Here is a 25612-nt window from a genome sequence, read left to right on the forward strand (position 1 = left end):
TTTGATTGGTTGTGCGGATTTTGAGAAACATTGCTTTGATAGCCACTGCCACCACAGCACGAGGATCTTCACTGTGTGACTGAAGGTAAGCTGCAGCGGCCATTTTGTGGCTTTACCCGTATGTGAAAGTTTGTGCAGAAGACTTTGAGATTTGCGTTCCAGTAGAGACATCTAAAGTAGATGACATTTAAAGATTTGTGGACAGCTCAAAATTAGATTGGTGATTCTTGAGAAAGAAGTTTTGAAATGGATTTGTCAACTGGGAATCCGTAGAATTGCAAGTGGCAGACTCTTGAAGCAGTACATTATCGTCTGAATAATAAGGACTTAACCTTTGGCCGAGCTGACTTTTGATGAGGCGTTTTTCCACGGTTTGCATAATATGGTATTGCACCTGGTGGGATGGCATTGTTTGGAAAGTGTAATGTTATGTAGAGTTAATGAAATTTTATGAAGTGTTATTTATTGCACCACTTAATGGACGTTATAGTTGCTTATAAGAAATAGATAGATAGATAACCTTTACTGGCATGTGGTATAAGAAATATGTAACTTTTGACTTTTATAACTAATTAAAGTTGCACATGGTGTTTTTCTTGCACCAAGCATCATCTAATGGCAGGTTTCTTCTGTTAGGAAAAAGTTAGCCGCTCGCCTCCAAGAGGCTGAGGAAGCCATTGAAGCAGCCAATGCTAAATGCTCGTCTTTGGAGAAGACCAAGCACAGGCTGCAGAACGAGCTAGAGGACATGATGATTGATTTGGAAAAGGCCAACTCGGCAGCAGGAGCCCTGGACAAGAAGCAGCGCAATTTTGACAGGATCGTTATAGAATGGAAGCAGAAGTATGAGGAGTCCCAAGCAGAGCTTGAAGGTGCCCAGAAGGAAGCCCGGAGCCTTAGCACAGAGTTATTTAAGCTGAAGAATGCCTATGAAGAGTGCCTGGACAATCTGGAGACCTTAAAAAGGGAAAACAAGAATCTGCAAGGTAGGCTGTACACTCACGAGGTGGATGGGAAACTTCAGACAGTGATCCAGAGACAGAGCTCACTAAAGTCCTAGAGGAGTGTAATAGATGAGTTTCACCATTCCATTTACACGAAATGGGAAAGATAATTATTCTGTCTTTCATAAAATTCCTTTGCTCTGAGGGCAGAGAGAGCCCCTGGTGCCAGGCTAGACTCCAGCCTTCCTCAGTGATGTCAGCCAGGCTCAGAGCCCTCTTTTACACTGAATCAAAGCATGAACTTCCTACATAGGAAGTCGTAGATATAGTGGAAGGGCACTGGAGTGCGCCTCATACAAACTTTCCAAAAAGAAATGGAAGGGTGTGGGTGGAATACATAACAAAGTTCGAGTCCTGTGGCATCTTTAAGAACAACAAAGTTTTATTCAAGGTATAAGCTTTCGTGTGCGTGCACACTTCATCAGATACAATGAAATGTAAATTACCAGTCCATACATATAGGTAGAGGGTGAATAGTAAGTTAGCATACAGCATAATGAAGATGTTTATGCTAATTTACTGCTCACCATCTACATATAGGCATGGGCTGGTACTTTCAATTTCATTGTCTCTGAAGAAGTGTGCTTGCACACGAAAGCTTATACTTTGGATAAAACTTTGTTTGGTCTTAAAGGTGCCACTGGACTCGAACTTTGTTCTGCTGCTTCAGACCGACATGGCTACCCACCTGAATCCATCTTGGTGGAATACACAGTAACCCTTCTGTCAACTCTCCTTTCTCCCACAAAAAATGTTACCTCAGACATCTGTAATGTGGGTCTAGATATCATGGTATTATCCATAGAACGGGACTTTGAAGAATATCCTGCAAAAGCTAAAAACCTATCAGTGCATGGCTTGAACTGATTTCCTGTATACATTTATTTAGTTAAATATTTATACCCCATCTTACCTTTTGGCTCCATAGAGACTATTTTTGCTCAAGACAGTACAAACTAGTCCACATAACAGAAGGTAAACTGTATTGGTTGTTCACATGTCTTGCCCTCTTCATGTATAAAGTGGATGGGGGGGATTTATTTTAATGTGTGTAAAGGGAATTGAATCTTCCCCTCACCCTGCCTTGTCTCCTACTGTGACCATACACATTCTCCTGTCCTGTCTCTGATACCAGGAGCTGGCTTTGCTGGGTCGAAAAATGCCTATAGTGGTGGACCACGGGGAGAGAAGGTACAACTACTCTCATCCCCACCCCCTTATCATGTTAAAATAAGGTACAAACATCCCAGCCACACTTTCTAAGTGAATGGGACAGACACATGAATAAACAAACATGGCTGCCTCTGTCATATTTAACTTGCTTTTACTCTTTCTGTGATCCACTGCTGTAATAGTCCATGTCCCAGTGATGGAAGCAAGGAAGGAGGGAGAATGGCCTACAGCTATCTGCCTGTCACTGCCCCACATGCAAACCAGCCTGCAGAACATCAATTTAAACCTAGAATATCTATTCATAGCCACCCCTCTAAGGAGCCTTTCTGAAAGCACTCAAACAGCAGCTGGCAACAGCATCATTGAAAGAGGAGACACAAGAAGGGGATAAATAAAGAAGATACTGTGTGCATCAGCAGGAGATTGTGTAGAATTTCAATGTGTTCATCTGCAGCAGAAATGTTTTGTGTGCGTCATTCGTGTGAGTTGCTGTGAGAAAAGTGGTGCAAAAATGTTCTGAATGCATTAACCTAATGTAACCACAATTTCCTTCTTATTCAGAGTTTGTGTTCTTTAATTATTTTCTATCGGCCTCTATTCATAATTAAACAGGGAACTCTAGTCATACAAAATATCCTGTGACTCCAGAAAAGTTATTTGACTGGAAAGTGGTTTGAGAATTTCCCCCTCCCCTGCCAAAGGACACTCTGTTGGATAAAATTTGAATTCAGGAGTTTCTGATCCCTAAATTCTATGGTTGTTGCTTGTTTTAATATTTTCAGAGGAGATTGCTGATCTAACTGACCAGATCAGTGAAGGAAACAAGAATCTTCATGAGATAGAGAAAATGAAGAAACAGATTGAACAAGAAAAATCAGAAGTCCAGCTAGCACTGGAAGAAGCGGAGGTAAGACAGAAGGCAAAACGAGCATAATTTCTTAAATGCATATATTCTTAATCAAATAGAGGTACGTGATGGGTAGTTATGTAGCAGCTATTCACATGCACCAGTCTCTTTGGGAGGGTAAACAAGGGAGGGTAACAAGGTGTAGCAATGAAAGAGTTTATGTTGTAGATATGCCCGGCTGCCACCTGGTACCCTCAGGATTTGGGGGTTGGGGACAGGCTCACTGGCATCATGCCAGCATGTGATGTCACTTCCAGCAAAAAACCAGAAGTGACATCATAACATCAGGGTGGAGCTCTAGGATTCATCACAATTCTGTGGTTAAACCATAGATTTTTGGCAAATCTTTGAGCATCGCCCCTGACGTCATGACATCAAATCCAGTTTTCTCTGGAAGTCACATCACATGCTGGGACAATGGCAGCACACCCACCCCATTTCCCCCCTGCTGGCCTATGAGGCACTGATGGGCACTGGGGATTGTTGGCACTACTGTTGTTCTGCCAAGGGAGTTTGAAGTATATCTGTCTTTGCTTTGTGCTTTTCAATTCACTTGATATCCCAGTCTTGAAAAAGCCTAGGCAGTAGGAAGTTCTGCCAGTCCAAGGAGACTTCCACAAACATAAGTGGCTGTTCTTCCATTTGCTTTGTGGAGTGTAGGAAGCAGGCCCGTCTTCTAGATAAGCATTTCTCTTAGGGATTTCTCTGGGAGAAGACCATTAAAGCAGGTGAGCTTCTTTAAAAGCAGCTTTTCCACCATTACTAATCTTCCCCTGCAAAGGAGGACCAAAGGAAGTGTTTAGCCTTTTCTCAGGCTCACTCTTTCTGCTTGCATGAAGGAACAGGAAGGCCCAACAGGCCCTGTACAGATCAAGGCCATGCCTCACAAGTAGGCTGGCTAATTGGGATGCTTGCAGACCACATGAAGCCTGAATCATTTATTTTGTCACTGGAGGGCCCTATTTTAAAATGTTTTCATGTAGGGTTGCCAGGTTCGGTGTCCACGGCTGTGGGGTGGTGGGACAGAACTTTCCAGGAGTGGGGTGGAGCAATGCAATGCACTGACATCATGTGGAAGTGACAACATCGTGCCAGGGACGTCACATGGTGACATTCTCATTTTTGGCAAAACTCTATGGTAAAACCAGTATCAATCCATAGAGTTTTGCTCAAAAACCAGAGCGTTGCCACGCGACATCTGCAACGTGATGATGTCACTTCCGCATGACATCAGAGTGTCAGCAACACTGCTGTTTGTTGCGGGGTTCCACCCACTGGCCAGCTGGTTGGCGGTAAGTAGAAGCCCCCCAAACCAGGGGATCCTTGCTTGGAACTGGGGAATGGAAACCCTATTTTCATGTGATATTATGCCTTTTTTTGGTAAGTTGTATGTAATATACAAATATGAATAACTCTATGTAATAGTATGCCTGAGAACTACAATTGTCTTAGCATTCATTTCTTTGTTCAGTGTGCATTGCAATCCTTACAAAAACCATGTAAGGGAGGCATCATTATTTAAGGACTGACATTATTTAAGGACAAAACCACATTGTAGTTCATGGCAGAGGCAAGATGTGAATGGGGGACTCCCAGGTCACAACTCTTCCTTTTAGCTCCCAAGTTATGTCAGGTCCCAGTTCAAATCTTAATGGAAAAAATGAGTTTTTAATCAGTTCAGTCTGCACACAATTGCAAAGGACGGAGCCCACCAGTTCTAAAGAAGATGCCTTCTCTGATTTTTGTTGACGCAAGTGCATTGCAGTCCTTACAAAAACCATGTAAGGGAGGCATCATTATTTAAGGACTGACACTGAGAAAGTAGCTTGCATAAAGCCACATTGTAGTTCATGGCAGAAGCAAGATGTGAATAGGGGACTCCCAGGTCACAACTCTTCCTTTTAGCTCCCAAGTTATGTCAGGTCCCAGTTCAAATCTTAATGGAAAAAATGAGTTTTTAATCAGTTCAGTCTGCACACAATTGCAAAGGACGGAGCCCACCAGTTCTAAAGAAGATGCCTTCTCTGATTTTTGTTGACGCACATGTGTCACAGCAAACATTATTTTCACAGGCATTCTCCCTTCCCGCCCACTTATGAAGGAATGTCTCTTTTAAGATAGTGCCCTGTCTTCTTTGTATTTTTTCTAATTATTTTTATTAAAAACGATTAAAAAACAATTTTTAAAATATGCTGCCTGATTAATCAGGGTCACTTTTTCAGTCAATCAAAATGTGTTTCCTATAATTAATTAATCAATTGTGCACTGAAGCTCTGCTGAGGACTCATGACCTACAACTGTGGAGCCTTTACTGCTAGATGACACTTATCCATACTAGCCATGCTCAGACCACTGTTCAGATAACTGAGTGGTGCAGAGGCTACAGAAGATGGTCATTCCTGGTCTAGAACATATATCCCAAACTCTTATGCAAATGTGTAAGTGTTCCATAGCAGGTGCAGGTTCCTCAGACATCCAAGTCAGTGTCGTAAGTGTTCCTGTGGGGCTTGAAAGTCTGGAAACAAATGTGCCAGATGAAGCGGATCGCTTTACATACTAATTTGCAAATCCCTTAAGTCAACTTTGCTATATCTGAGCTGCGAGACTGCTCAGATGTTCTCCCGAGCAGGCTTTGTTGGAGATGCCTCTCTCCTAATGTGCAAACAAATTACTACATTATGTGATAGTACATGAAGAAGTAGTGCGGGCAAGTTTCCCGTGCCATCAGGCAAACGTGATTCCCATGTCATCAGGCAACCTTAATTACTATCAAAAATACATTTAATTATTATCATCAGTTACTTAAAAACAGTCATAGGCCCAATTGTACCCTCAATAAAGAATACAAGTGCACAACATACACACGTACTGAGACCAGGTGCATTTTGGTCAAGGTGGCCTCCCTCTGTGGTCAAGCAATATTTGTACAAAATGGCTCAATGATACAATGATAAGACAATATTAATCAACATAAGACCAAAAAAGGAGTTGAATAGTAACAATCAATTGACACAAGGCCTGAGAATATTGATGAAGCCTCATAGAATATCGCTTTGTGTCATAGCCAGGTAAATATGTTCTAAATAGTATTATTATGATAAGCCCTCCTATTTTGGTCCATAAAATACAATCAAATCAGAGCCAGTGCACAACACTTTTATTCTGTATTGAGGCTGCAATTGGGCCTATAAATGTTTTTAACTAGCTGATGATAATAAATACATTTTTGATAAGTATAGCTTTTAGCCATTGGCCCTTTACTTTGTATGTAACTATCTCTTGAATCACCTAGAAATCAATTTAAGTTTGGGTGAGTAAATTTTTTTTCCAAGTCAGCAATCTCACACACATATGAAAATTTCTGGTTTCCGTATCTGACATCTACACTTCTTGATGTCTTGAGCCTTTGTGGATTACTTCAGTGTGCTGAAATGACAGAGTTTGTTTATGATGTTGCAGGTGACGTTAATACATGCTCAGGCATTTTCATACATTTATGTGGGTTTTTAAAAATATATATCGTATATTTTAATGAGGTAGCTCCTCATCCCTTCATCTTCTAGCAATCTTTGAAATGCATTGATGCTTGAAAATCAGTTCTGACCAAACCTGTCTAGATCATTTTATTAACCTGCTCCTTTATCTTGCAGGATATTTTATATTTTGCAGGGATTTCTCCTCCAAATAAAAAGGTGTTGATATCAGGGCAGAGCAAACAGCATGTTTTATTCCACCATTCTGAAAAGCCAAGCATGATATGTGTGTGTGTGTATTGCATTGCTATTTTGTTTGATTAGCTATAATACATCCATTTGTGATGTATTCCAGACCTTTACTTTGACAGATAATCGTAGAATGTGCCATGGTGTGATTTTGCTAAAGCGGCAGTGCAGCAAATCTGTAAATGAAATGGAAGTGTTTTGCTTTTCTCTTCTTCCCGAGCAATGTAACTTACTAATAGCCAGATCCTATAAATCTCTATTGGCTCAGAAGTGCTTTCACCACATTCTACTAGCCCTTTGGTTGTTAGGATTGCACAGAGAAGGGCCACTTACGATCCCATTGCTGCCATTGCTGTTGTGTAATTGCCATGTTTTGTGTCAGGTAAGCAGCTGGGAGCAAGTTGCTGCTGCATCATCTCTTGGCCTGGGCCTTTGGACTGATGCCCTTAAACCCAATCCTGTATGCCAGCCTATCAGGACACAACATGGTCATTGGTAATATGCAGGAAGTAGTCTTTATTAATGTTACTTTCCCCAAGCACTAAGAAATTCCAAGTGCGGGTTTGTTTTCCTATGGATGAGAGAGCATTACAGACTTTATTTACACATATTCAAGTGGAAGTAAAGAGGCATTCTGTAAGGCAGCCAATCACATCAGATTCCCCAGAGGGAGAGAAAGACAAGGTGCTTTAGTTTCAATTAACTCACACCTCTCTTTGCCTACCTCTCTCTGGGTGTTTTCCAAACTGTAAAATGCTGTTTCTTCACACAAAGCTGCATATCCCCCCTTCCTAAGGCAGAGGGGTAATGGTTTCTTCAAAGTATTTCACTCAAGAGCGAACACTGTCAGGAGACCTTCTCCTAATGGTTGCTTCCCATTCAAGAAATATCCACAGACATTAAGGTATCTGAATACTCTTTTGTCTCAAGGGCCTGATACCCATATCAGCTGCCACTTCAGACCAACCTATAGTGATAAACCCACTTACAGTAATCAGAAATTACTGAATGCAGCAACCACACACTAAAGACCATCCAAAATCCTGATTTGTTCAAGCACGTCCTTCTCAACTCCCAAGATCCTGCGCCACCATCCCAAATCTGAGGGAACATTACTTGTGAGGCATCAGCCCCTTACTACAGAATTAAATAAGGCAGCTGGTCTGTATAGGAGCTCTGAATTATTTATAATGGATAGCAGCATAAAGTGGAGTGGAGTGGAGTGTGTCCCATGCAAATAGTGCATTATGTCCCAAACTTATGCTTTAGGAGTGATGAAAAGCCTCTGATTCAAAGAATATATCCAGTCCCCGTGGTATTCATCTGGTGCAAGAACATTGTTTATTTGAACATTTCCCATCCCATTCTTCCTTCAAAGCACGTTACAGAAAATAAAACCTTAAAGGATAAAAGCAATCGACACAATCAGCCCCAATAAACAGAGATCAAAACATTAAAAAATGCATCAAAAGAGCAGGGTACATTAAAGTAGTCATCATGAGATGATGGAAGCCCTGCCTGCCTGCCTGCCTGCCTGCCTAAAGGCTAACAAGTTGAGAGAAGTCTGCATATTCTTTGGTTTTGCTTGTCAAGGGGCAAGGCTACTCTTCTGCCCATGTAACACCAGTGGAAGGGAAGACCTTTTTCTGCTTGAGGCTGCTGCCTCTGCTCGCTCCTTGCTTCTCCTGCCTCTACACACCCCCTGCTGCCACCATTTCCACTGCTGTGTCAGAGCGGATAATTGCCCTTGCTTCTGTGCTCCCATGGCCCTCTTGTCTTTGAAAGCAGCACGGCAAGCCACTGTTGCCTTACAGGGCTCCCCAAACACTTGCAAGATTGCTTCTTCTCGTGAGAGTTGGGTCATCATTTTGGTTGCTAAGAAACCACAGTAATCAGGGTTGTCAGAGTAACCGAAATGATGGCTGAACACTTGCAAAGGAAAAGGCCATGCTTGTCTTGCAGTGCTGCTTTCAAATAGGGCTGGGGGAGCTAGGGAGGAGACAAGGAGGATCAGTTGCTCTGGCTCCCGGGCAGGGGTGGAAACAGAGGAGAAGGTGCCCAGAGTGAAGCAGAAGTGAGAGTGGGGCAGCCAGGAGGCCAAATAGTGGGTGGGCAGGAGGTTGCCACTCTCAAAATCTGCTGTCTGGGGTGACTGCCTCAGGATACAGCTGGCCATCCTTAATACCATCCTCCTCATTGACCTCCTATGTCTTTACTGAAAAAGTGAATGTCTGTGTACTGAAAGACATTAACTTACACCAGTTCTCCTCTGCCCTCTAGTAATCAGGACCCCCAGGAGACAAGAGGCTGGAGATCTGCATTCAGATCTCCTATCTCTTTCAATTTCTGTTAATAGCAGGCGGGGTGTAGCCACTTGCGTGTGGACTATAATCAGGGCTTTTTTTTGTAGAAAAAGCCCAGCAGGAACTCATTAGCATAAGAGGTCACACCCAATAGCAGAAACTCATTAGCATATTAGGTCACACGGGAGGTTGCCACTCTCAAAATCTGCTGTCTGGGGTGACTGCCTCAGGATACAGCTGGCCATCCTTAATGCCATCCTCCTCATTGACCTCCTATGTCTTTACTGAAAAAGTGAATGTCTGTGTACTGAAAGACATTAACTTACACCAGTTCTCCTCTGCCCTCTAGTATTTAGGACCCCCAGGAGACAAGAGGGTGGAGATCTGCATTCAGATCTCCTGTCTCTTTCAATTCCTGTTGATAGCAGGTGGGGTATAGCCACTTGCGTGTGGACTATAATCAGGGCTTTTTTTTGTAGAAAAAGCCCAGCAGGAACTCATTAGCATAAGGGGTCACACCCAACAGGAGAAACTCATTAGCATATTAGGCCACACCCCATGCCTTTCCTTGGCTTGCCCGGGCAAGCCCCTCCCTTGAGTTTAAACTGCCTTCCCTTGGCTTCTGGGGACAGGCTGGGGAATGCATGGGGAGGCATTTAAATGCCTCCCCTATCCTTCCAGGACCCCCTGGCCTGCCCGCCTCAGAGTCACAGGGGGGTTGCTCTCCTGGACTTCCCTCTGTAGCCATGCACGCAGAGGTTTTGGCTGTAGTGGGCGTGGCCAACTCTGAAGCCAGCCAGAACTCCATTCCTGTGCCTTCCTGCCCAAAAATAGCCCTGACTATAATGCTGGGAATGGGAATTAACCCTTTCTCTGCGCTGCTTATATGTAACACATATGCAGTTACTCAAGACAATATATGGTACTCATCACAAGAGACTGCATTTAAAAAGTTGCAGCTGACCTCAATGAGAAAAAACCCTGAAGAAATATATGTAAGTAGTACAATTTACATAATGTGTTCTACATGCAAAACTTGGTTTTCTGTTTGCAAATATTTTAATGCAGATGTAAGGAGGCTTCTCATTTAGGGAGGATATGGTACAACAGTTAATATAAAGGTGAGGTGATGGTAACTGATAGCCTGACTCTGCCATAGCTGCTGTCATTGGCTCTTGATCGTCTCCCAAAGTCCCTTGAAAGGTGCAGGCTATCCCCTTGCATCATCACCGTGCTGGATTCTGTGGTCTACTGTACTACTAAACGTAGGATTGGGCTGCATATTTCATAGCTTGAAAGAACCAAGAGATTTGAGCATAACATATACATTGTACTTTTTAGGGGGCTCTTGAGCATGAAGAAAGCAAAACACTACGTTTTCAGCTGGAACTTTCCCAAATTAAAGCAGACTTTGAAAGAAAATTGGCAGAAAAAGAGGAGGAAATGGAAAACTTCAGGTACGGTATGCTCACTAGGTGGTTAATAGAACTGATTTCTGAAAGAACTACTTATCTGGTGAGAAAGAAAAGGACTGCAACTAACAGAAGGTGCGATTTCCAGATTTGACCTTGCTTTAATTTTTTTTAAAGAGTGAGACACACCAGATCTGTCTCTTACCCATCACTGCAATTTCTCATGCTAGTTCTGCCAGTAACACATTATGTAGAAGAGGGCAATTTACTTCTGCTTGTGTATCTGTTTTGCCATCTGCACACACTGTCTTAATTTGCAAGAATGTTGTTAGGACTGATTGATAATTACTGTCTGCACAATATGTTGACAAAAGATACACTAATAAACAAGAGACAGTAAACAAGAGAAAATGAAAATCTGACTTAAGAGTATTTTAGGGAACAGATTCAAAATGAAGTGATGCTACTGTAAGATGAACGCTGCAAGTAAAAATGATAGAATGACATCCTTGAGATGGAAATGAAGAGGAATAGTGAATTTACATATTTGCTCTTGAAAGCATAGCTGTGATAAGGTGCCCTTTATGATAGCAAAAAAAAAATGCATGGTTGAAATATGAGGAACGAACCCAATACCCGTATTGTCTGTATAATATTATCACAAAATCAGGAGAAACCAGCAACGTGCCATAGACACATTGCAATCCACTCTGGATTCTGAAGCTAAGAGTAGGAATGAGGCCATTCGGCTTAAGAAGAAGATGGAAGGAGACCTGAATGAGATGGAAATCCAGCTCAGCCATGCCAACCGGCATGCTTCTGAGGCAACAAAGACCGCGCGCATTCTTCAGGCACAAATAAAGGTACTCTTTGAAGCCAGATACAGTGGCCACATTATTGAAACATGGAGTTACCATCAAAGTAATGGGAACTGTTCATGATCTATAACACCCCCCCCAAGCCAGATACACTGGCCACATTATTGAAACATGGAGTTACCAACCCTGCCTTTTCTTCATAATGATAACATGGAAGAGAATCAGAGGGAAGGAAGTGCGCTTAGCTCTCCTGTTTACTGATTCTCTCCAGCAAAACCCTCTACTTACCTCTTTAAATTTAAAGCCCACCCCCAGCCAGGATCTGAAACTAGAAATGAATCCAGCTGGGCAAAAGTCAACCACAGTGGAGCATTTGTGGGAGAGAATTCTCTATTCCCTGCATCTCCCATTATGTCTGCTAATGGGGAATTACCTCTTGGTATTGCTGGAGGCCCCAAGTTCTGGTGATAGGCCTAACTGAAACCTTCTTGGAAGGCCCCAACTCACTGTATAGTTGTGTTTGCCATTAGGCATGCTGCTGTTTCTTTTCGACACTCTATGGTTTCCTTTCAAGGATTTGCAAGTGCAACTAGATGATACCACACATCTGAATGAGGACCTAAAAGAGCAGTTGGCAGTCACTGACCGACGGAACAGCCTTCTCCAGTCTGAACTGGATGAGCTGAGGGCTCTGCTGGACCAGACAGAGCGTGGCCGTAAATTGGCAGAACAAGAGCTTCTGGAAGCCACTGAACGTGTGAATCTTCTACATACCCAGGTTGGGTTGCATATGAATTCTGCAGGCCTTCCCCCCCCCCCCATTGCAGTGTAGCATAAACCAGATATTACATAGAAATAACTGAAGATAATGTTGCTTTCAGACAAAATATGACCTCATTAACAAGTATGAACAAAGGTTGTTCATTCCCAGGTTGTAGAAGAAATTGCAATGTATACTATATGGTGAGTGTCTGCAGTGCAGTGGCCTTGCATATGACTTCTGCAGGCCTTCCCCCCCCCCCCATTGCAGTGTAGCATAAACCAGATATTACATAGAAATAACTGAAGATAATGTTGCTTTCAGACAAAATATGACCTCATTAACAAGTATGAACAAAGGTTGTTCATTCCCAGGTTGTAGAAGAAATTGCAATGTATACTATATGGTGAGTGTCTGCAGTGCAGTGGCCTCTGCGTAATTGAAAATATGCTTTCTTAGAATACTATGGTGCCCTCTGCCACCTCAGAATTATCTGCTTAAGAAAATATTTTCCCTGTAAGTGAGTATTATGACTCCTGTTTGCTCTTTCAGTTCAATCTGTGCCTATTGCTTTCCTGCTCTTCCTCCCTTATCACATACATTCTGCTTAAAAAAGAATTTTAAAGAATTATCCACATCACTAGACATTTAGAGCGGTCACCGGGGTGTTCCTGTGCAGCTCTTTTAAAATTGGTCTTCCCCATACATGTCGGACTATAATTAATAAAGCCTTTCTTTATTACTAACATCCGTCCATTTTTTCCCCCTGTCCAAGTTCAAATAGAACGATAGCAACTGCCAACTCTGTGAGCTTTCCATAGAAGAGAAAGTTGAGTAGAGTATTGAACATTTCAAGCATCTCAGTACAGAAATGATTTACCTTATTGTTTCAATTAGTTCAAGTAAAGGGTCAGCCAAGCAGCAAATTAGATATTTCTTCAGTTAGTTGAGCCTTCCCTTTTAAAATGTCTGCTCAGCCATAGCAATGGTCCACTCATTTCTGGTGGCAATTCTAGTATTATCAGATGTCTGCCCTGAAAACATGTGGAGGGCCCTTATGCTGTCCACCTTCCATAAGAAATGTAAGGCCATTCTTTTGAGGTGGGCATTTTGCAGTTCAATCCATAAAGTTGGTATTGTTCAGAGGAGAAGTTGTATAGCTGTCTTTTGTTGGGGGTGGGGGTGGTTTTAATTGCTTCTTGCCTGCAGGTCAGGTTTTTTGTGAGCCATCATATTTGGTGGGAACAATAGTTTATAAATATTTAAATAATTAAATAGGACATATCCAGCCAATTATAAGCACTTATTATTATTTTCATGGGAAAGAGCTGAGTGTGATTCCCTGCCATGTAAATAAGTAAGCAGGCTTACAAGTGCTTAACTCTGGCAGAATTATGCCCTTGGTTATTTTCTTCAAAAGATTGGTATAAAATTATCTTCCCAGGCTTGATGGCGTGCTTGATTGTACCACACAGTGAGCTGCACAGAGAACTTGTATGTATTTTATTTTGATGAGGGAAGTTCCAGAATGTCTTTTTCTGCAAACTGTTTATGGTGGCATAAAACATATGTCCCATTTTATCTGATGAGAGATTCTTCCCATCGCCTTATAATGAGGGTCTTTCAGTCAAAATAATGAGGAATTCTCAGCCCATCTCTGCAAAAACAAGCTGCATCTTTTGCTCCCCAGTGAATTAATTACACTCATAAATTTTGGTTGCCTAAGGACTTTTGTATAGAGGAGTTTGCCTTGGATAGGTAGGTTGGTCTCATTGAGGTTCTACAGTGCCATCCTAAGCAGAGTTAGACCTTTCTAAGACCATTGGCTTAAATGGATTTAGGGCAGAAATCTGTTGAGGATGGCACTGTTGACCTCTTCCAATCCTCTCATTTGACTAAGTCCTGGTTAGTGGCACACATTCACTTGCGCTGCCAGGTATACAGTACAAATAAGATTCTTAAGTTATAATGTGTAAACCCAGTGTTGTGTTTCATCTGAGCAGTGCTAAGTGATCTTGTGTGATGATGAATGCTCCTTTTCCCTTTCAAAATCAAGAACACTAGCCTGATCAATCAGAAGAAGAAGCTGGAGACTGATCTCACTCAAATGCAAAGTGAAGTAGAAGAAGCTATACAAGAGTGCAGGAATGCTGAAGAAAAGGCCAAGAAAGCAATCACCGATGTAAGTAGACTATTTCTTCTTTTTCTGCAGGTGTCAGATTGCATTCTTCTTGGTGTGCCGATCTTCTGCCTCTCTGCTGCATCTTTGCACGTAGACAAGTCGGGGTTATCAAGGCTTTTGTGTTTAGATTCACTCGTAATTGTGTTTCTCTTTTCTCAGAGAAAATTTATTTAACGTATCTATCATCATACAGAAGGATATTGACACTTTTGCAAAATGAAGTGGCAACATTTTTAAAAAGTCTTTGCAAATTTGTTTCCTCTAACAAACACCCAGATGTGAAATTTTAAGAAAATGTGTAAAACAGCAATAATGGAGAGTAGGTGCACTTGTCTCCCTCCCACATTCTGGGGTTTCTAGTTTTGCCTGTTACCAGCTGTAGTAGTAATTATAAAGGTGCTTTGTTTTATTTTCCTACATATAAAGAAACTAGAATGTAGATGTATTATAAATGTACAAGTGGAAGACCTGCAAGGATTATGGTAGGACTCGCTCACTGTTTCCTCTTTCCCACCCACCAGCCAGCCTGTGTTTATCTGCCCCCACCCTTTCTTCAGCTTTCCCTCCTTCCCTCCCTTTGGCAGCCTCTTGCTGGGAAAAACTGTAGCCAAGATGTGCAGTGTCAGTCATTGAACCAAGCCCAGATGCATGCTGGGGAACCCTTAAGGACTTGTGAGGGGGCCCACATTTCCCCCCATCCCCTTCCCCTTGGCAACCTCGGGACCCTCATCTTTTCCTGCTTCCTTCTCTCCACCCTTCTCACTAACCAACCTAACTATTATATCTTCCCCATCTTAATCTATATTTATTATTTATTTACTTCATTTATACCCCACCTTTTTCCAGAATGGGGACCCAAAGCAGCTTACAGAATTCTCCTCTCCTCCATTTTATCCTCACAACAACCCTGTGAGGAAAGCTAGACTGAGAATGTGTAATTAGTCCAAAGTCACCCTGTGAACTTCCATGGCAGAGTGGTGATTTGAAGCTGGGTTTCCTACAGCCTAATCTGAAACCCTAACCACTACACTGCACTGGCTTGTGTGGAGTGGCTGCTGTTAAACAGTAGCAAGCAGCTGGGTCTGGGTGACTCATCTAAGTCAGGTGTTAGCAAGTTGCCCAATTGTTGCTGCTGGGCCTGATCCTGATGAGTCCTCCCTCAGCCAAAATAGCCCTGGAAAGGGCTCTGCCCCTCCCCTGCTTGTTACTGACAGAAATCAAGGCTTGAAGTTGCCAGTGCTGTTGTGGTTGCATAGAAACAGCCACTGAGGTCATACAGGTGCTGCTTCAATTAGTTGGGGGCTTAATGTCCCATTTTTAAAAAAATATAATATTTATTTTTTGGATTTCAGATTTTTCTGCAAACTTTGGCCATTTTTCAGATTTGCAGAAAGATCTGTCTTGTCTATTCATAGCAGCCATCACAGGATTTAAGTATCCACATGTCTGGCATGTTGATATCTGTAACTAAGCCTATGTGAAATGAATGAAATATCCACTGTGACGTAGCACAGTACATAGCAAAGTACTGTTTTAAGCAAAACTTTACACCGTATCCTTACCTGTCCCTCTGGAGCATTCTCCAGGATTTTATAATATGGTAAGTAGCTTACGTGGAACTGCGGTGGCTCAAGTGGTTAAGACACTGAACTGCAGGCTGTGGAAGGTCAGTAGTTCAGCAGTTCGAGACCCGGGTGCCGCATGATGGAGTGAGCTCCCATCTCTAGTTCCAGCTCCTGCCAACCTAGCTGTTCGAAAGCAAGAAATTGCAAGTAGATAAATAGGTACCACTTCGGTGGGAAGGTAACAGCGTTCCGTGCACCTTGGTGTTTAGTCATGCCGGCCACATGACCATGGAAACATCTTCGGACAGCGCTGGCTCTTCGGCTTTGAAACGGAGATGAGCACCGCAACCCTAGAGTCGGATTCGACTGGCTTTCGAGCAAGGAAACCTTTACCTTTACCTTTAAGTAGCTTACACTAATGGGATTCTTGTTTCTTTTAGGATGTTATTTCACCATCTACCCAGCCTTCCTAAGATCTTTTATCTTATTCTAGGCATCAATGATGGCTGAAGAACTTAAAAAAGAGCAAGACACCAGTGCTCACCTGGAGCGAATGAAAAAGAACATGGAGCAGACCATTAAAGATCTACAAAAAAGGCTCGATGAGGCAGAGCAAATTGCTTTGAAGGGGGGCAAGAAGCAGATTCAAAAGCTGGAATCCAGGGTAAATTTCTTGTCCTTATTACAGGCAATCTTGTTGTTGTCACATCACCCCACCCCCATACACAAAGTACAGTCTGGGGGGGGCATAGAATTTCATACATGCAGTGATGAGCTGCAACAAAGAAGAAAGTATAGCAATGCCGTCATTTGTACAAAAACTGTAGACGAGATGATAACTATCTGAAAAAGTCTGCGAAGACTAAAAATGCCAAGAGACCACCTGTAGTTCCTGCTCCAGATACAATGCTCTTTGGGCAATTCTTAATATGCTTATTTTTAAGATCACAATGGAAGAATAATCCTTGATGGAATACTTACATTTTAATGCACAAGAAACAGAAGAAGAATAAGTGTGTGTGTGTATTCTAAAACCTTTAGAAAATATTTTTGAAGTACATTCAAAAGACTTACACTAACATTGAGTTTTTCAAATTATTCCTGTGATGCAGTACTACTCTGCAGATGACACTCCCAGTAGAATTTATATATTCTGTGTTCTGGTGCAGATGCGTGAATTGGAAAATGAACTTGAGGCAGAAGTCCGTCGTAATACAGAATCTCAGAAAGGAGTCCGTAAATATGAGAGACGCATCAAAGAGTTGACTTACCAGGTAGTAATAACAACTGACAGTAACTGATGTTAGTAATTAAAGACGTGAAATGCTGTTCTAGCAACATGATCTTTCCAAATACAACAGCTAGTTCTGTCACTGAAGTAAAAAGCATTAGCAAAGATTTTGTAAGATATTGATAGCAACTAACAGTCTACTGGCAGATGTAGGCATTGATCTTTTCACAGAGGGACGTGAGACAAGGAGGAATGGTTCTGTTTTGTCTTACTTGTGCACACTTCAGACTCTCTCTCTCTCTCCTCCTCCGCCCTTTTGAGTTCCGAAGTCCTTCGGTAAAAATGGAAGGGGGAAATGAGAGCAAAGGTTGTCAGCTGGGGTCTATCCCAAAGAGGTCAGATTTGGTCCAGAGACTGCTAGCTGCTGATCTGTCCTGTCTGCACTACTATCATTTCAGTCAAATTACTCATATATTTATTCAGTCGTGAACAGAATGTCTGAAGTTATGAAAATTCATTTGATTAATCTGAGTTAGCTGTATAGGAGCTGCATGAAAAACCATTCCTGTCTGTCATTATATTTTTGAAGAGTAATAAACCAAAATAATGCAGAGTGCTTAAGTCCAAATACAGAGCAAACATGAGAGAGAATACATCTGAAGACAAAATCCGCTGAAAGAGAGGGGGTGCCATGCCTCCTTTCTTTTCATGGTATGCTTGAAGTCTATGTGTTGGCTCCCAAGGCAAAATTCTGCTAATGGAAGGGGGAGGGTGATTTTTCCCCAACTTCCCATTCCCACTGAGACCTCTGCCCTCATGTTTCTGGGGGTCCCCTGTCACCCAGGAGCTGCATTGTGGGGAGATGTTGGTCCTGCAGTAGGACGAGGATTTACTGTATGATCCAAGCCCTTAACTATTGCTTGATGGGTCTCTCAGCTTACTTCTGTCACCCTTCTGTGTTCTCATAATCATGGTGATTAAAGAATGGTAGAAAGGATTGTTGTCCTCACCCATCCCATTAAGAATGTCTGTGGGAGGAGTAGGAATTCTAAATGACATTACTGATGTTGCAGTAGTGTCTTCTCAGTACCAGCAGCAGCGCAAAGTCAATTATTCATTTCTCTTGTTGTATCTACAGTCTTTCAGCATACATAGAGTCAGTGTGGTGTAGTGGTTAAGACTGGTGGACTCTAAGCTGGAGAACCGGATTTGGTTCCCCACTCAGACACATGAAGCAGCAGCATACCCTGGGCCAGTCACAGCCCTCCCAGGACTCTCTCAGTCCCACCTACCTCACAAGGTGACTGTTGTGGTGAGAGGAAGGGAAGGCAATTGTAAGCCTCCTGGAGACTCCTTAGGGTAGAGAAAAGCAGGGTATAAAACTACCCTTCTTCTTCATATAATTTATCTTCATTGGCACCCTATGAGGTAAGTTTGATAGAAAGGAAGTGGCACACCAGAAGCCAGCAGCATGCTTGGTGGCTATGCAGGAATTTGAGGCTACCTTTCTCACACCATAACCCAGGAGCTATCCAATGCACAAGTTCATTCCATTTGATACCATAAGACAACTCAGCGGAATGCCTTGCAATGGTTGTCGAGAGAGAGTGTGGTACAGAGGACAGAGTGTTGAACTTGGATGGGAGACATTTCCTGCTCAGCCGTGAAGCTTCCTGGGTGGTCTTGGTTAAGCAGTTATCTTATAGAGCGGCAGTGGAATAAAATGGAGCGGCTACATGTAGGCCACGCTGAGCTCGTTGGAGGAAGGACAGGATAAATACAGGACATATGATGTATAATTATTCCTCTGTTTGTACTCCAAAGGCGGAGGAAGACAAGAAGAACTTGACAAGGATGCAGGAGCTGATTGATAAGTTGCAGCTGAAAGTGAAAAGCTATAAACACCAAGCAGAAGAAGCCGTAAGTGCCATAAGCTGGTGTCATGTAATGCATGGACATGGTCTTAACTGATAATAAGTGTTATTTTCCCCTTCACTGTTTGAGACAAAATAGCCAAGACGGAGCAGCCTCATTTGGGAAGAAAGGCAAACCTTGGAGGTTCTTGTTCAGAAAAGGGCACATCCTTTTGAATTATTAGCACTTGAATTAAAAGGACATTTCTGTTTCTGAGCATACATTTTATATACTTTACAATAATGAAATAGTTTGTGATGAATGTAGTGGCAGTTGGATCCTGTGGCACTAGGGCAGAGTAGGAAGTCTGGAAACCTGTCTGGCCATGAAAGTACCTCCCAGACTAGTTGTAGCTAGCTATCTAATTAGCCCAAGAATCTGAAAAGCACAGCAGTGTATCTTTCCTTTTTGAAGATGAACTTGCATGGCTTTTAAGAGTACAGAGGCAAACATGAAAATACATGGGAAACGCTTACTAAACGGTCTAGCGCTGTCTCTCCCCATGACCCCAGTGCTACAAATAACATCCACTTTTCCAGGAATGATCTATTAATTTCCTTCTGTCATCCAAACTAGACTTTCCAAAAAGGAATCTAGTTTTACAAGAGACTTTGAAATCAGAATAAACTAGGCACAGTACTATAATTTTGTCTATTTTTCTTAAGTGTTTGTATTGCTGAACAAAATTTTGCATTATATTTGGGAGTTCTTTAATGTCTTAATGTCCCCCCCCCGAAAATTGATGATGTAAGATACAATCAGCAATCTAAATACAATTTTATCACACAGAATGGTACATTGATTCCGAATCCTTTGTCTTTGCATGACAAATGAAGCCCCTCGGTCTTACAACATTTCACTCTATATTCTCCTCTATCCTCAGTGAATGTCATAAATTGATCTTCTGACTGAATACACTAAAGAGCAGAAATGAAACAATATGCTTACTGAACATGTCTAACATACCTGGAGATCCACAGTATAGGCATGTGGTTTAAGACAGCTTGCCCATGGTCTTCTCTTTATTTATTTCATTTGACTTATAGAGCCAGTGTTCTCAAAGAGTAAAACAGGACTTCTTATGGTAGAGTAATTTGCTGAAGCATGCACTCGTGTCCTATTTCTTAAATCCAAATTCTGATATTTCTTGATTAGGTCATAAAGCAGATTATGGAACACTCATGCCTAATCCAGTCGGTGCTTTCCTAAATCAGTTTCAGAGGGTAGCCATGTTGGTCTGCACTCTGCAGTTAGATTGGAGTCCAGTAGCACCTTAAAGACCAACAAGAGTTTCAGAGTATAAACTTTTGAGAGTCAAAGCTCTCTTTATCAGACCCAAGAGGAGTAGAAATGGTCTCTAAGGTGCTACTGAATTCCAGTCTAACTGTTCCTGTATCAGGGTTGCTGTAACAAATGGAGAAGTTACAAATGGAGAACTTCCCCCAGAACTCAGCAAGGATGTGACGCCATAAAGTCTATCCTCTGAACCTGCCATTTTCTCCAGGGGAACCGATCTCTGAAGTCTGGAGATCAGGTTTGATTTCAGGAGCACTTCAGGCCCACCTTGAGGTTGGCAACCCAGTTGGGAGGTCTAGGTATTTTTGAACTTTATTGGGCTCATTCTCTTGAATCCTTAAGACTCACTGTGCTACTGTTCCATATACATTTTTAACTTCTGTAATCCTCTTATGTGCCTGGTTCCATGCTTTGAACAAGAGTGACCACTGTCTTTTGTTGTTCTTGCAAAGACCTGACATCACAAAATTTGAGAATTCTGTTCTTGAACAGTTGCTCTCTCTTTAGCACGGGAGTTTTTTGCATACCAGTCAAAGGCTAAAGATGACGACACAGGGATGGCTCGAAACATTTTGCCTGCCCAGTCTCTCTCCTTTCATGTCACCCTAGCTGCAGCCCACTATGAACCAGGCAACAGTGTAATGGGTGCATGGGGTATGATGGTCCCCTTGTGCCAGCCATGCTGGGTTAGACAGGCTTCATGAGCAGCCCACCTCAGCCAGGCAGCAGAGGCAGGGGGCATGCACAAGCTGGTGCTTCAAAGTGGCCATTTGGGCATCAAACCCAGGTGTCAAGCCCAACATTCATACAAATCTCTCAGTCAGGATAGGAAGGCTAGTGATATCCCCTGACAGAAGAACTCTTTTGAAGGAAACTGCTTTTCAGAGCATATGTTGCAAGTAAACCTCAGGAGGCTGAATCAAATACTTATTGTTTACTGATACACATTTGGCTTAGCCCTTCCATTTTTCTGTCTCACAGAAAACCACATCTTGTCATATTTCCAGAGTAGAAGTGTTTTAATGTACTTTTTTTCCTAATAGGAATCGCAAGCCAACCAGTACCTTGCAAAGTACCGGAAGCAGCAGCATGAATTGGATGATGCTGAAGAACGAGCTGAAATAGCTGAATCCCAGGTCAATAAATTCAGGACCAAGTCCAGAGATATTGGCTTGAAAAAGGTATGTTAGATAAACCAGAGTATGGAATATCAGCTAGAACTTATAAGGCAAGCCACACCTCTCTAAGGACCCATTTATGAGTCTGGAACAGCCTTTCCTGTTTTTTCTCTGCTCAGCCACTTTGGCGGAAGGAACAGCAATATCTGTCTGGTCAGTTGAATTGTGAGTGACCAAAAAGTAGCTGGAAACCTCTAGAGGGAAATCCTTTCCTCTCTTGCAGAGTTCATAGAAGGAGATGAACACCTCTCTGCATCATTGGGTACAGCTTGTTGTGGAGAGGAAACTCGCATTCAGACATCACAGTCCACCATGGTTTTCTAAACTGCAGTTTAATCAACTGTTGTTAGTTGTGACATCTGAATGCAGACCTTCCAGAAAATTATGAACACTTTGGGAGAACTAAACTGAAACTCTTAACTACCACTTGTAGGTGGTTTGTCAACTGGAGTTTGTAATAACTGTGGGTTGTCATTACATCTGAACAAGTAAGAATGTGAAAGGACTTGCAGGCAACTTCTCATTTCCCCTTCCCCTACTATTCCCTCTTTCTCTTTCCTGAAAGCTCCCATAGCCTCTCCTCTTCCCCTGCTTCCTTCTCTGCTTCCCACCCAACAGCAAACTACATTTATCTGCCCCTTTGTCTTCAGCTTTCCCTCTGCCCCCCCCACCAGCCTCTGCCTAGGAAAACTGAAGGCTGTACAGGTTATTGTGGACAGCACTGGAACATGGCTCATGATTGGGGAGGCTTCAGTGGTAGAGCAACTGCGGTGCATGCCAAAAGTCCCAGGTTCAATCCTTGAAATCTCTAGCTGAAAGGATCATGTAGGAGATGATGTGAAAGACCTGAGACCCTGGACAACCACTTCCAGTCAGAGTAAATAATATTGACCTCGATAGACCAATGGTCCAACTTAGTATATTGCAGCCTCATGTGTTCATCAGCTTTGTCAGGAGTGCCTAGGGTTGCCAGCTCTGGGTGGGGAAATACCTGGAGATTTTGGGAGTGGGGCCTGGGGATGGCAGGGTTTGGGGATGGAACGGGGGGGGCGGCAGGGTTTGGGGAGGGGAGGGACCTCAGCAGGGTACAATGCCATAGAGTCCACCTTCCAAAGCTGCCATGTTCTCCAGGGGAACTGATCTCTGTTGTCTTGAAATCAGTTGTAATAGTGGGAGATCTCCAGGCCTCACCTGGAAGTTGGTAACCATAAGAGAGCCCCAACGGTCACTGAAGGGACCTGTTTCCACTTCCCCATACCTTTGATGCAGCCAAGCAATGTCATGTGGCTTGTATATGTAGTGGTGCTTCACTAGCAGCCGGACAATGCGAGCGCACTCAGACTAGCGTTCAGGGATTCTACTGTGAGGCAGGAAGGGAGGCAGCAGACAGTCTGTGTTTTGTTATGTATGTCTGGTAGGGTTTGTGCAACACCTGTAATTTAAAACAACTGGAGCTTACCATGGAATCTGAGACCTTTTCCACACAGGTTATTTAACCCAGGTTTTGTGCAGTTGGGAAGGGTCCCCCCCCCACTTCCCCACAGCATCGTGACACATTCATGCACCTCTGAGGTTTTCCCCAGCTCTTCTCCCATCTTTTTCAAACTGGCCACTCTGCAAAGATTTGGAAAAGATTACAGGAAAGTCTAAATGGCTTAGGTATGGATGGGAAACATCAGATTTTTCTGGTCCTGCTTACATATCAGTTATTTTCCCTGTCTGTCCCAGCTTTCATTTTAATAATAAAATAACTCTCTAGCACCTTTTGACGGGCTATGCCTTTTCCCTTTATTACTACTAAAAAACAAACAAAAAACCCCACAAAACCCAACGGCTGGGAATCTGAAGAACTCAATACACGGATTGTTATAATATTGTTCAATTGCCCTTTTAAAAACACCCTGGAAAAGTCCTGGTCATGAAAAGTGGGTGGATGCTGCAAGGGGACCAAGGCTCAGAAAGTATAGAGAAATCTGCCCTGCGGGAGCCCTGTTACCACTGTGCTATATCAAGCAGTCACAGCAGCAGCCTGAGAATCACTCAAGCCTCTCCCCACGTGGAAAACACCTGAATGCAGACTGATCACACTGCATCCATGGTCAGACATTATGGAGATGGGAATAACCTTGCTGTGGGGTTAGCCATGTTCCCTATGGCAAGCTCAACATCTAGCATGATTCTGCCAGGGATGTGCAGTGCGAACAAGGGGGAAAGGATCCTGTAAGAACACCTTTCACAGAAATCCAAATTTCTATCAAGGCTTCTGGCACTTGGTTGCAAATAAAGTATTTAGACTGTGGGAATCTATTCCATATTGCAGTGCCAAATGTGCCAGTGTATTATTTTAGTCTAGGGCAAACTTATTAGAGGGTGCCCATGACATATTAATCATCCAAGTTATATATTTTTACACTTGTAATGATGCCTTATGAGCTCCTGTAATTAATATAAGTATTAGTTTGTAAAGGTGCAATCCCAGGACTATTAAAATCAATGTGTGGTTTGACAATGGACTTTCTTTGAATTTGGATTACTCCCCCCAAAAAACCCCCAGCTAAAACTGGCAGTTATAACCTTGGCATCGGTTCATGTGAGTTATTTTGGCAGCCATACCTCATATTTTCTGATTTTATCAGCATAATTTTCTCTAATGATGGATATTGAGAAACACCTTATTCACTAATACATGCGATGAAAACTCCCACCACACTCTGGAGGCTAAGGAGGAGGTCTGTGCTGGAACACTGCATACTCATGTGATGCTGTTGTCATGGCCACCATTCTGGGGGCTCAACAGGGGAGCACCAAACTAGAAAGCATGAATGCTTGCAGCCTGAGTGACAAAGTCTAGTTTCAGCCTTATAGGAAGTCTATAAAAGACACAGAATCACAGCCATTTCCGCAGTAGGTGCAGAATATGCCCACATCTCTTAACAGTTTATTTTACAAGAGTTTTTCAGACTCCAGAAGAAAAATGCTGTTTGGCTGAGGGTGAAACAACATTTTATAAAGATTCTTTTTTTAGGACTTCAAAAATGCAAAATGCGCAAACCACTAGGATTTCGATTTAAGTGCTGGAGGAGTTTTTAAAAACTTTTCACCCACACCATTTTACTGCAGAAAGTTGTTTCCCCCAACTACATCTCTAATAAAATGTTATTTTCACACACACACATACACACACAGCCAGTTATGTGTAGTGGCTAAGAGCGGCGGGCTCTAATCTGGAGAACGGGGTTTGATTCCCCACTCCTCCATATGCAGCCAGCTGGGTGTCCTTGGGTCAGTCATAAGTTCTTTCAGAGCTGTTCTCTCAAGGGCAGTTCTTGAGAGGGCTCTCTCAGCCCCACCTACCTCACAGGGTGTCTGTTGTGGGTAGAGGAAGGGAAGGAGATTGTAAGCCGCTCTGAGACTCTGAGTGAAAGGCGAGGTATAAATCCAACTCTTCTTCTTAAATTGGAATATTTGGGGCAGTCTTTGTGGTCTGAAGCTTGGGAAGCCAGGTGAGCTCTCTTGTGAATGGATATATTGATGCACACAGAGCTACAGTGGGAGAAACAAGAACAAGAGTGGGAAACAAAAATCATTTATGCCTGCTTATTTACTTGCACTAGTGGATTTTGCAGTTACCTACCCAGACAGACATCCCTTGGAGTTCAGTAAGTCTTAATTTCCTAGTAGGTGTGTACCGAATTGCCATCTCCAAAAGCCATGCAGTAATTTATATTGTGCCTAAACTGTGTTGTCACCTTTTATAATATTTTTCAGGTCCATGATGAGGAGTAAAAATATCGTGTCTGTTGTGTAACCAAAGGACAGAACTGTGATGGCACAGTCTATTACTTTAGTCCAAAGCTGAGGCAGAAGAAAACAGGCATCTTAAATAAAGATAAAATTTAAATTAACTGCTGTCCTTACTGTTTGACTTTTTCTATTTGATTTTCCAAGATTTGGGATTAAAATAGCAGAAAAAATAATGTCTGCAATGGCCATTAAACTGGATTAAGTTTCATGTTCATTTAAGGATGTGGGAGATGGACACACACTCCACTGGGAACTTTTTTTTCTGTAATGCTCACTGAAATTATTTTCATTGCTCTACAGCTGTGTTTCCTTTGCACTGGGCTTGTGTGGGACATGCCTAAGC

At 42.5% G+C, this 25612-nt stretch overlaps 1 protein-coding gene across 1 annotated transcript in view; it reads left to right on the top strand.

Annotated features, from left to right (window-relative positions):
• Positions 1-25251, top strand: part of LOC107118586 (myosin heavy chain, cardiac muscle isoform) — a 115638-nt gene extending 90387 nt beyond the window's left edge. The window contains exons 30-40 of the mRNA XM_015420948.1: positions 637-986; positions 2960-3084; positions 10451-10566; positions 11192-11384; positions 11914-12117; positions 14156-14281; positions 16340-16510; positions 17016-17120; positions 18902-18997; positions 21331-21468; positions 25234-25251. Of these exons, the coding sequence (XP_015276434.1) occupies positions 637-986; positions 2960-3084; positions 10451-10566; positions 11192-11384; positions 11914-12117; positions 14156-14281; positions 16340-16510; positions 17016-17120; positions 18902-18997; positions 21331-21468; positions 25234-25251 (1642 nt within the window). The remainder of the gene's footprint in view (positions 1-636; positions 987-2959; positions 3085-10450; positions 10567-11191; positions 11385-11913; positions 12118-14155; positions 14282-16339; positions 16511-17015; positions 17121-18901; positions 18998-21330; positions 21469-25233) is intronic.
• The last annotated feature ends 361 nt before the right edge of the window (positions 25252-25612 follow it).

This window comes from Gekko japonicus, unplaced genomic scaffold (assembly GCF_001447785.1).
Source record: "Gekko japonicus isolate JY-2015 unplaced genomic scaffold, Gekko_japonicus_V1.1 scaffold2936, whole genome shotgun sequence".
Classification (NCBI taxonomy): Eukaryota; Metazoa; Chordata; class Lepidosauria; order Squamata; family Gekkonidae; genus Gekko; species Gekko japonicus.